At 38.9% G+C, this 12,741-nt stretch overlaps 1 protein-coding gene and 1 long non-coding RNA gene across 10 annotated transcripts in view; both read right to left on the reverse strand.

Moving 5' to 3' along the window:
- LOC307142142 overlaps positions 1-12,741 on the reverse strand; it is a 576,947-nt gene that overhangs the window by 49,647 nt on the left and 514,559 nt on the right. The window lies entirely within an intron of this gene.
- kcnma1a (potassium large conductance calcium-activated channel, subfamily M, alpha member 1a) overlaps positions 1-12,741 on the reverse strand; it is a gene marked incomplete at its 3' end in the record, with an annotated part of 226,952 nt that overhangs the window by 21,524 nt on the left and 192,687 nt on the right. For 5 of the 9 annotated variants that reach the window (XM_079842703.1, XM_079842702.1, XM_079842699.1 and 2 more), the window contains one exon: positions 4,346-4,439. In XM_079842703.1, coding sequence (XP_079698829.1) covers positions 4,346-4,439 — 94 coding nt within the window. Of the gene's footprint in view, positions 1-4,345; positions 4,440-7,059; positions 7,306-9,659; positions 9,693-12,741 lie in introns of all 9 variants that reach the window. The other 4 variants (XM_079842701.1, XM_079842700.1, XM_079842698.1 and 1 more) reach the window with 2 other exon arrangements.

Genomic DNA, 12,741 nt, shown 5'->3' on the forward strand with positions numbered 1-12,741 from the left:
TTGAAAGCTTTTTAAGCAGCTCAGTATAGATGAACTATACAACTGAAAAGCAGAATTCACAAACCGAATGTGCGGCCATGTTAATTTAAAGCCTGGTCTAAGGATGTTTGGTGTGAAAAGCAACTCAAAAACATAGTGGAGTGCTGTTTTGAGCTTGTTATGGTTGCATTCTCTGCCTCTAATACAGATTTATTGGTAGTATTCAATATATATATATATATAGACTATAATATAGACTTTATACAAGACAAATATTAAAATCACCAATCTCTAAAATGCTTTAAATAATATCATATATATAAAATGTTTATTCTCACTTTTGACTGAATTTGAAATCCCATTGTTTTCTGTCATTAATTCAAAAACAATGAAACCCAAAATTAACAACTTCAATGTGATAATTAAATATTATTATTATTATTATTATTATTATTATTAAAACAGAAACATTTAATCTGCTGTATGCATAAGTATTCAGCCCGTTGTTGCGGATTTTTCTGCAGATAAAAATATATATATATATATATATAGTTCTAAAATTTGCCAATAAATTTGAATTATTAAAATAACTACTAGCAATATATTAAATATTCACAATATCTGATTTAGATTGCAATATAAATTCATGAATATTTCAATGACTAGTTTGTAATCCCAGTGAAAGCTGTTTAAATGGAATATTAAAGTACAATAAAAATGTATAATAATAAATATTAATAATAACATTCATATACTGATATCATATACAGATATACAAGCAACAACAAAAAAGATTTGCTGGAACAACACTATTTAAACAGCTGGTTAATGACTTTGAAATGCTTTGCTGTTGAACCGGTTCTTGAGTCACTTCTTTGTGCTTTGGGTGTATTTTAGTCCAGGTATATTACAATTTGTTTTCCCTCAGTGACTCTTGAATTGATACTTATGATTTCTGAGGGCAGTTTTTGAGAGAAACCACAGAACCCTTGTAAATGCATAAAACTGTCAACTAAAACCCACCATAGGCCAAAAAGGCTGCCTTTGAGGAAATGGCCTCAGGGCAGACAACAAAGCCCCATTTCTAAGACGCGGCTGCAGGGGAACATGCTCTCTCAGAGTCTGCTCAACCCAGCTATTGTGATAGTATTATCCACAGTGCTAGATTAACAACCATTTACAAAAGAAAGAAGAAAAAAAAATACTTTTTTTTTTTTTTTTAACTAGACCTGTCCGATAATGACAGGATACCATTTGATTATGTATATAATAGATCTCTGATAAATAAAATTTTAATACATGAAACAGCTCAGCTTTATATGTTTTGATTGTCTGAATCTTCGATATAGAGCACGGCCAATAAATTACATGATTTATCAATGCAATGAATAGCTATTTATTTATTAACACCAGGGTGTATTATTTTATCTGATGAATGTGATGTAATCTAACTGACATAATAATACCATGCCTGTTATGCCTGGTTCTGTAACACCCTGTAATTAACACAGCACTAAATGAGGTTTGTAAATTGCATTAGCCCCTTGTTAATCACTCTAATAATGAATGATGGGACCTCTGCCTCACCTTCCATATTTGCATAATGTCAGATAATATGGTGGAAAATTAATTTACACTTAAAATAACTGCACTGTTATGTGAAGCACAAATACTAACTTCTGCACAGACAAAATGCAAGATTTGTGGTAGTAAAAACATGGAAATTCTAGTCATATTACAAACCTCATAATTACTTTTTTTTCCCTCTATTCCTCTCTCACCTTCCTAAGCAGGTTAATTCAGTGAAACGCTCCTCCGAAGCGCCGCTTAGACTGTGTTTGATTGCTAAAATATCACATCAGAAATGTGTCAATTAGCATGCGTGCATGAGATGATATCAGACTGTGTGCAGGTGCTAATAACAGTGAAAGCATTTAGTGCTTTTACACCCTGACTGAATATTTTATTATGTGGCGCATGTTTCACCACTCACTCTACGGACCTCTGTCATTTCAATCTCCCCTCAACATACTGACTGGCGAAGTGCACCTCTGCCAAGATAGCTATCTCTCACCCGCTGTCAGAGCTGCCTGCCAGTCACAAGCACAATCCAGCGCGCCATGCCACTCCAGAATAAAATATGTGACGTTACTCACTACTGCTAGGGAACCCGACAAATGCATTTTGACTTCCCACAATTAGACGTGTTGCGTCTCCTTTGAAGCACGGTACTGTCATTGAGTAATCAACTTTTTTGCACTTCATTTTTGCAACTAAAAACACATTTATTTCGTTTTAAATTGTAAACAGAAAAAATAAAAGGACTGGAAAACAAGACAGAAAGTTCTCCCATTTAATTGGTATGTCCAGAGGAGCGTCCTAGACGTGCATTTGGGGAAAGAGAGAGCGAGAGAGAGAACAGAAGTTGCCCTGAGAGCCGGGCGAGCTGCTTTTCAAACAGCGTTCAGCTATTCCAGCGCATCACTCGGCAGTCACTGGCTCCCCGAATCCCTCTCCAGCAGCCTATGAAAGCAGCTCCTCGCTTTGAAAATTTTCCCTATCATGCAAACTGACAAAGGCATACTTTTCAAAAACCCACAGCCAATCTGTTGATCATTATTTATTTACGACGGCCTGGAGGCGCAGAAGCCTGTAAAAACCATACTTGATATGGTATACTCTGGCTGTTTTTCCCTTTCCTGCTTGTTGAATAAAGCATCCCCAAGGCTCCCTCAAACAATCGCTTTTCATTGTGCATAAAACGCACCTTGTAAAGGCGAGGTATTTAATGTATGTTGTAATATATTGACAAGGAGGGCACAGGTTGAGGGAGTCCACGGGTCTGTCTTTGGTAATTTTGATGTTTCGCTGCAGGGCTTTGGCTTGGAAAAGCTTACACCTAGAACAGAGGACCTGTCATCCAGTACCCAAGAGCCAGCTGAACACACAGGCACCCTAAAGCACAGAAAACTTTGACATCGCTTTGAAGCGTTTCAAAACAGGGTAAATAACTCCCAAGAATTATTATCACTTGTAGATCAAAGAGCCGATGCATACATTACATGGCAAACGGGGACCTTCAAATCTGCTCAGAAAAACAGTTTTGTGCTGTTAGTTAAGGAATAAAAAGATCCTTCTAAGCAATCGCTGAAAGCAATTTTTCCATTCCTCTCGCAGTTTATTGTTTAAAACGGAGAGCGAAACGAAACAATTGAACATTGATCATTTTCACTTGGAAAGCAGACTAAAGGGCGAGATCCTCTGCAGGGCTGACAGTTTACAGTATGTAAAACTCAACATAATTGCTTCTTTTTGGGGGGAGATTCATGTTGGAGACCTCTGTCTGGGGTACTTATTATTCGCTACAGCGAAGTGCCTTGTGGGTGGCACACAAATGAAAAGAAACTAAATCAAATCAAATACAAATGTATGTTAAATTTAAAAAATAAATAGAATAATTCAATTAAAAGTAAAATAAAACATTTAATTTATAACAATGTGAATAACAAAATAAAATAAATAAAAATAAAACTGCTGTTTCATGTAAAAGATTAATTTAAATGTTACAACTATTGTTATAAGCTGCAACATCAATCTGGCACTATATTACAACTTAGAAAATGTGACTGACTCACTAAATTACACAAACGTGAAAACAAACAATCTCACTTTTGCAGAATGTTATCCCTTCCTCCAGACCTTCAGCAACACTTTCTCACATGATGATGTGCAACGGAGGGCATTGTCTCTGCATTTTTTACAACCTCTGCATAAACGTCTCCTGGCCACATGGGCGGAAAGCTAGTCCTTTTATCAGTCAAAATCAATTAGCAGCATTATAATTCCACCGGACAGGATAAAAGGAAGGTAATATTTGAATTCATTTTTGATTGTGATGATACATTTCACATATGGCCTTAAGTACGAAAAACACTCCTCACAGGGTTTCCCACAATAGATGAAGAGCCCCGAGGCTAAGTAACCATGCTGGCGTCTCTGATTGGTTGGCACCGTCATTAGTGCCACCGCTGTTTAAGAACTACATGTGGACGGGACTGGGGGGAGATGACAGCTGAGACTTTAAAGCAAGAGTATTTTTCAAACAGCTTTTCATAGCTGCTTTCATGACAGAAATATTTCAGCTCTATCATTAACCGCTGACAGGCTGACAGCTCAAACGCCTCGGCCTGAAAGGCCTGCTCTCCCCTCCCTCTCTCTCTCTCTCTCTCTCTCTCTCTCTCTCCCTCCACACTTTCTTTTTCCTTCTCCACTCCTCCTACTCCCACCATCCCAGCACCATCCGTCCTGTCTCTGCCTCTCTTTCCTTTTGAAGGGTGGAGGGAGCGTCTTGAAATCAATGTCTTACCTCGTCATTTTGGGTGAGCAGTTGGGTGAATTTCGCATGCCTCCGTTGCGTTGCTTCTTTTTGGGTGACAGTGTTGACGGATGCTCATCATCGACTGCAAACACATGCAAAGAGTGTCAGACTGTGGACAGCTGGGATTGTAAAGTGTGCTGGAGATGACATACTAAAGAACACAAAAGCCAACACTCAATCAATCATTGCAAAAAAAACACTCAAATCTGAGAAGACCTCCAAAAATAGAAAGATAATAGTGTTAGTGTGGACAAAAGTACACTTAAAGATAGCAAGTACAGACCTGAAGGACAACCATTAAGTTTTACACCCTGTTTTCCATGAATTCTGCTTTTCAAAGAGTTGTGCGGATCTATTTCAGTCTGTATCGATATGATTAAACTCTCTTTTACCGCTCTGTCATTGTTTGGAGGGCATGAGCTCGAACAATGACAGAGGGGAAGAAAAAAGAAAAAGAAGAGTAATTTGGTATGTGTTTTTTAATGGATGACTACATGGCAAAATCAATCCTCATCACTCAGAGAGCCGTGAGTGATGGCTCCGCTGTGAGTCTGTCCCCCGTACCACAAGCACTCTCAGCGCTGAACAAGCACCCTGAACTGAGCCTTCTCATTCTGAAACGCCTCTCCAAGAGGACGTTCCTGAGGGGCCTGTGAATGTCACAAGCTCTCCGTTTTATAAACACATCATGTGTGAGCTCTCTGAAGGTTAAGCTCCTCAAATTTTCAGAAATACTAATGTAAACTATTTTTAAAAAACGATAGCTTAACTTAAAGGAATAGTTCACCCTAAGCATGAAAACGTCATCATTCATTCACCCCATATGGCTTTTATTCTTCCAAGAGAAATTGTGAAAAATGTCCATACTCCTCTTTTTCATACGACAATAGCGTCAAATTCTGGCCCACGCATCGAAAGGTATACCATAACTGAATTGAACATGAGCACAAATGAGATATGTGTGGTGGAGGAAAATTAAACAAGATAAAATGTAAGCTTTATTTTACTTTAACTTCACAGTTGTGGTCACTTTGAATTGTCACTGCATGAAACAGAAAAGCATGTACATTTTAAAAAATTTCTCTTGTGTTCAACAGAAAAAGAGACAAAACGTTTTATGGTAAACTGTTCCTTTAAGTAGGGGAGAAACTGTTCAATATGTTGTAATAAAAACTAATAAATGTTTTTCAATTTCCATGTATACCACAGTACACAATGTTTTTCATTTTGGAAATTATTTCATATTTGTTATGCTGCACTGCTATATTTATATTATACTGTATACTGTTATTCAGGGGGGGGGTTTCTGCATGGCAATGAGTATTTGAGTATGATACAAGATACTGAACACAACATTGAACACTGAAATCCAAACTCTAAAACACTGCAAACTTGCTTTAGTGTGGCTCTGTTAGAAACCCATCACCCGCACAGCAAAATATTAGAGACAAATACTGCAAACACATATACTTGTATGTCTCTGATTTCCCTTTGTCATCTAATTGTTCTAATGAAAAAAAGACACATTAAACCGAAAGACGCTGTCTGTGTCTTCACCAAATGCCAATGCTTGACATTTGAAATTACACTGTGGAGGGAGCAATGTGAGACAGTAATCAACTTTAAAAATATCACTACTGATAAGACGGCGGTGCAGTGGCCCTTTGTTCTGTACTATGGTTGTTGAGCAAGTGGCCTGGCTGGGCCGGACCGCTCTCTCCTGCCCTTGCTCCTCCAAATTAGGCGGCGGAGATTTACGAGCTACATTGGTGCCCTTCAGTAAGAGGCTTAACAATGAAATAACTCCACCTGCAACACAGCCATTTCAGCAAGTCTCTGCTTGTTCCAAATTACATTACGGCACTTTTACAACCTCAATCAAAATAGGATCAGCCCACCAAAGTGTGATTGCTGTTCCATACCACGGGCAGCTATAGCCCTTGCTTTTTTGTGTCCCGATCAGAACGATTGAGCTAGACATCTGTCTCCTCTGCTTCAGACAGACAACTGGCTGATGCAAGCTTTAACGCACAACAGAGATACAACAGAAATAAGAATTACTGTAGTCCTGAAGACTTTGTTTGTACAACTTGGGGTGTCTGTCTATGACAACGAGTTTACAATGAGGTCTAAAAGTCTGAGACCGCATTGAAAATCTAATTTAAACCTGGAAATAAACCCAGACTTTGAAAAAAGAAAGAAAAAAGTCACAAACAGACATTGACATCAAACGAATCAGATATATTTAGGATTCATCAAAAAAATATTCTAAATATGTAAAGAAAAATTGCATTGGGGGAAAAAATGCATATTATCCCATGGTATGTGATGGGTAAACTATCTATTCTGGACCTTCTATACTCCTATTGATGGCGATTTAATGTTATAGATTATTTATATATTCAAGATTCATCCATTGTTTTTTTAAATATGTAAAGAAAAAAATTCATTAAAAAACATTTTAATTAGTGGTCTTGAATTCTACAGTATATGATCGGTAAACTAGCTATTCTGGAACTTCTATACTCCTATTGATGGCAGTTACACACATTACACACACACCCACACATTTAGTGCTGGGGCAGGGGGTACATTAGCCACTAGCTGCTCGACATGCATGCGGCAGTGACTGCAGGGACCCATGCAGGAGGAAGGGATTGTTTGCAGTAGCACTGACTAATGCGTCCTAAGGCACAACCTACAGTGCATGGGGCGGTAGCGGTATTTTCCGGGCAGGCTGCGGGCCCGGTTCAGTCCAGCCAGGCTGAGGCGTGACTGTGAGGGCGGTGCTGGAGGGAGCAGACTTCCTTTGCGGTTATTAACAAGAGGTACAGCAGTTGTGGAGCACTCAACAACCGGCAGCACACTGGGAAGAGTGTTGGGAACAGTCATGCTGCTGGCCAGTTTGATCGAGGGGTTTTGAAAAGTCGCTCTAACTTCCTCTTTTACTGTCAAACAATGGAAGACAAAACAATGAGAGATGACTGTGATTGGGTCAGTGACATATACTATTAACAGGGTCCACAAAAAAAGAAAATGAAAAAAATCTTTTACACATGTTAGTTTCATTGATTTGGGGGAAAATATTTTTTTAAAGAAATCTTTAAATATAATGATGTCATGTGATGTAACCATCAAACAAAATGTAATAACATATTTTCCTTATACCTTCAGCGTGACGATCTTAATCACTTAAAACAATTATTTTAAATACACTTTTAAAATGAAATAATAATACATAAATATCATTAAGTATTTGGGGAGTCGAACCACAATTCTAAACTTGTCTCAAGAAAAGGTAATTATCTAACATTTATCTAATCAAATTATTTAATATTTTAAGAGACTTATTAACAGACAGTCAAGAGGCTCTGTAGGGGTCTCACAAAATGTATTGACAAATGTATTACAAAATATACTGCTATCAGCAAGTGCCTTGTCAAATACCAATAATAATAAAATTGTTTTAAATAAGATTTAAAATAGCTATAAAAGTCCTCTGAAAGCACATGCCATTAGTGATTCTAAACTAAATATATTATGATTAAAACACTGAAGCATTCATAATTTATCATTGAACTGCATGAGAATTACATAAATATTTAAGTATGAAAATACAAGTTGACATGATTTTCATTGTTGAGCCATTTATTTCCCCCTTCGATTACCATTTACAGACAGATCCACAAATCTGTGTGCCATAAAGGTAACCGCCGCATTTTTGAATAATTGAAGATGACCCCTCGGTTTTATAAAACACTACTTAACCACTTGCCAAGCGCTTTAGGTGAAATGTTCAATATGACATTTGCTTTTCCATTGCTAATAAACATTAATTAATTAGAAGCACTTTCTTCCCTGCCTGCTCCGCGACAAGACAGAACAAAGCATGAACATATTATTCCTGATAACAGTCACAATGAATCAGGTCACAGTGCAGGTAGGGATGTGCTTGCACAAGGGAACACAGCAATCTCTTTATATTCTGCCTCAATATACGACTAAGCAGTGTTAAAACAACATATCTCAAATGTGTGAAAATCAATACTCCATACAACACACGAAAATGTCTTGGATTAAGCTGCGAAAAGGACCAAAATAACAAACAATCTGCTGTCTGACAGACGGGAGTATGCAGTGTGTATAGGGGACCTGAATTGTTTCACACAGGGAGTTATCAAGCTCACCGCCTGCCACCCGAGCCATAAGACTCCAGCCTAATGCTATCTACATAAAAGGCAAGAGGTTAACCAATATCTGGTGTAAGTGGAAAAGCAGTTTCCGCCCGCTCCCCAAACCTTGCTCAGAGCAATAAATAGATGGTTATTTCTGCCGTCAGCTGCCGCATAGATTTAAAGGCCGCCACAGATAACTCCTGGATTCATCTGGCCCCTGTCAAACACGAGTAGCATTATACAGAGAACATCCGCTGTGGCACTTTCACTGTGGATTTACAGTAATCCAGACGGCAACTGTCCCTTTATGAAATGCAAATCCTGTGACGAGCCACAATTGTGCATTCTTATCAAGGCCATTGTTAAATTATAGAAAACACATCTGTGAGAAAACTTGATCTAATTTTATGGTGGCTCTAAATAAATCAATTCGGTCTACATTCACTTCCCCTAAATTCTCCTAATTATTCATTTTTAGAATGATTCTTTGTCCTTCAGATGCAGAAATATAACATAACATTTTAAAAATAAACAATTTTAGCCTATGCAAATACGTTTATAACACTGAAATACATTGAAAAGGTTACATATGAAATGAAACTTAACTGCAATAAAGCTAAAGCTCTCTCAGCATTAGTTTGCCGTCTGATGTACCTAAAACACATTCAGCTGTGAACCGAACCCCAGACTGTGGCTGTGATTCCATTTCCCTGGAGTTGTAGCGCCATCTGCTGTTGATGGCGTCACAACGCAGACACATCTCCAAGACTCCACACATGCGTGCAATACATCATAGCATTTCTATCTCTTCAATCACCCCTCGCAAGGACACAGAGTTCTTTATGCAACATCTGGATTTCATATGGATCCCTCTATTCAGCACCTGACCTTTCTCATGCACATGTTTTAAAGTCGAGCAGCCCCTCTGATGCATTTGACCAGAACCCAGTGCTGAGAAACTGTCATCACGGCCCCCCTTCCCATCAATCCCCAGTAATCTACAGAGAGCTGAGGATGGCAGCTTTTGTGCTGTAATGCTAGTGGGGGTAAAATCAAAAGCAAAGAGCCAAAGCAGGCAGGTTGCACGAACGCATGGGGGAATGAGGAAAACAGAGAAGTACACTTACGTGATCTGACATATCCGTTAAACTTATATTTGGCTGAGGGGAACGCAGAGACCAATGTGAGGATACAAAAAGGAAAAGAGAGAGAATGAGTGTGAGATAGACAGCAGAAAGACAGTGCATCACACTTACACAAGGACAGAAAGGAAGAAAAGTCAAGTTAACAGCAGTTAGAAGCAAAAAGGATGAAGAAGATAATCATATAAGCAGGAGATGATTAAAGAAACAAAAAACAAAAGAGATGATTGGTGGAAGGACTGGACTTAAACGAAGCGATGAAAATCAAGCAGCTTGTTCAGTGTTTCCACATCACAGATCCATTTTAAGAGTCAAACGTTGGATTCTCGTCCCAAGACCGATGACGAACATACTGCCCAAATCCGAACAACCTCACAAGGATCATTATGGTATTTGGAATTTGGCTGGGGAAAAGAGAATGCTTTGATAAGTCATCATTTTATCCTTGACACTCAATTTGATGAAAACCAGTGAAACCGATCAAACAGATGTTAGCAATCTTGAGGCTTTACCAAATAGTTAAACAACAAATTACAGATGTTTCCCATCACATAATTGCTTCTGTAAAAATTAAATACTGCCAGCTGATCATTTTTGATCAGTAATTACTATCTTGTCAACTGCAGATGAACGCCAAACTGTAGGCATAACATGCTGGGAGAATCAAGATACTGTATGCCACACATTTGTGACAAAGCAGACAAACTTCAAGTCATTAAAGTGAACATGAATTGATGCTTTGAATACATAACTTGCCATTTTCTTTCTGTGATGTTTTGTATTTCTGAGTGAAAAATTATTACAATATTTTAATATTACATTTTTAAATGAACTATTATGACACTATTGTAATGTAATAATATTTCTTTAATTAAAATACAGAATATCTCAGTAATAAACAAATATTTTAATAAATATTTACACTTGCATTTTCAAATGAATATTAAAAATATGTAGGTAGGTGGGTGGGTTAACATTATCCAATAGCCTGTGAAGGGTGTTTTCACACTTGGTTTGATTGCCTGGTCTGAACCAGAGCTGGATTGCTCCCCCTCCCCTGCCCTCGCTGGATTGTGTTCACATTACATTTTTGGGTCCAAACTGCAGTGCGTTGGCATAATCATAATCTTTTTACCCGTAGCATGATAGTGACAATGCAGAAGAAAGCGGCAAAATCCATAGTATTGCTCACCTCACTTTTATATTTTGATTTCTAACACATCATTAATAACGGTTCACTGCCGCGATTTAGTATGATTGTGTTCATATCAGCAGCGAGTTCACATGAACTATACCCCGAGGGTACACACCCTAGTTCGGAATACAGCATTCACATCATCCAAGTGAACCGAACCGGGTGTGCACCAAAAGTGCTAGTGTGAAAGCACCCTAAATGACATAACCCAGAAAAGGAAATGCATTTTAGAGGAAGATCAGATCTTTTTGATTTAACATTATGCGGACAAACTATTTTTGTCTTTGGAATAAAGCCGCGGTCAAACTAGACTTTGATCACGCAAATTTTCTTCGGACACTGCAACGGACGAGACATGACGTCACGCTCTGCAGCGTCTTTTTTATAAACATGAATTCAACATATAACAAATAGTAATATACTCAAAATGTAAAAAAATATACAATCTACAACTCAACTACAAAAAATATAGCTCTTTTAATTTAGCCAAGAGGTCACACCGTGATGCATCGATCTTCTACTGGTCACATGTCTTCACATGATACGAATTCGCAGCTCAGAGTTCACCAAACTTGAACTTTGGAATGCAGCAAAATGCGAAACTTTTTACATGATCTGACGTTTCCGGTCTGATGCATTCGTATGCGTTTGAATGGAAGTCACTGGAACGAAAAGTGCAGTGTGACCGCCCCTTAAAACATACTGCATCATTAGAAAAATAACGTGTAATAAAAAGTAAATTGTATAAATTTTGATTTCATGTTGACTTTTAAGTTATATGTAGCATACGAAACCGTGAGTTTCAGAGTCAATCATAATGTTCAGATGCATGTAGGTTGTTCTATACTGCGGCCCCCATCTTCATCCCCATTTTCAAAGTCTCATCTTTCGTTACAAGTACTGTATCCGATGCCATAAAGGTCACAGCGCAGGCCCAGGGCGGGGCGGTGACACAAGCACTCAAGCAGGGGCCCCGCGCCAGTCCTGGCATATGTCGCTTGCGATCTGCGAGCACAGGAAGAGTCGGCCGACTCTTTGGCTAGCATCTGTCCTACACGGCGGAGGGGATGACCGGCCCTGCTCCTGCCTGGTGGTAAGGAACTGTCAGGTTGAGTTTAATGACACACCAGCTGAGCTGGGGAAATGAAAATGCAAACATAATTTTCATGTCAGGCTGCATAAGAGCCGACGGTGCTGAGTTCCACCCTGCAAGGAGCGGACAAGATCCACTCTCTGGGCTGCGCCGTGCCGCCCCGCCCTGCCACGCTCGGCACATCCTCTGCAAACTCCATAACCAACCAGAGCAGGCAAGAGAAGATGAAAAAGGAGAGAGAAAAAAATGCCCTGAAGACTTAAAAAAAGCAGCGACCTCTCTCCCTTTCCCTCTCAGTATGCCAGGCGATTGTTGTTTACAAAACAGGCATGTCTAGGATTGCCCTGCTGGAAACTTCCTTTTGAAGGCTCATAAGTTCAAAACAGGAATTAATACCCTTTGCAATGCTGAGCACCTTGAGAGTCTTTAAAGCTCGTGTAATGAGGGGATAAGTCTCGGCAGGTGGAGCGGAGGGACTGTTATTGTCATTGTAACATAGAGCGGAGGCAGCTAACTCACTCGTACAGTATATTTGCTCCCTAAAGCCTGCACTTGCAGAGATAACAAACTCTTCTTAATAGTGCGCAGTGCACTAGAGCTGTAATGAGTGTTCCATTGCTCCCTACTCCTTGTCAACGACTCTCTGGGCTTTGACTGCAGCCAAAAGAGTGCACACATTTCATTTTCATACTAATAACTCTTTGTCTGCCTTTGGAAGAAGGTAGCATTACCATCCTGAGTGATGCATGCACAGAATCAGAACAAAAAGTGTATGAGGG

This window comes from Gobio gobio, assembly GCF_949357685.1.
Source record: "Gobio gobio genome assembly, chromosome: 18".
Classification (NCBI taxonomy): Eukaryota; Metazoa; Chordata; class Actinopteri; order Cypriniformes; family Gobionidae; genus Gobio; species Gobio gobio.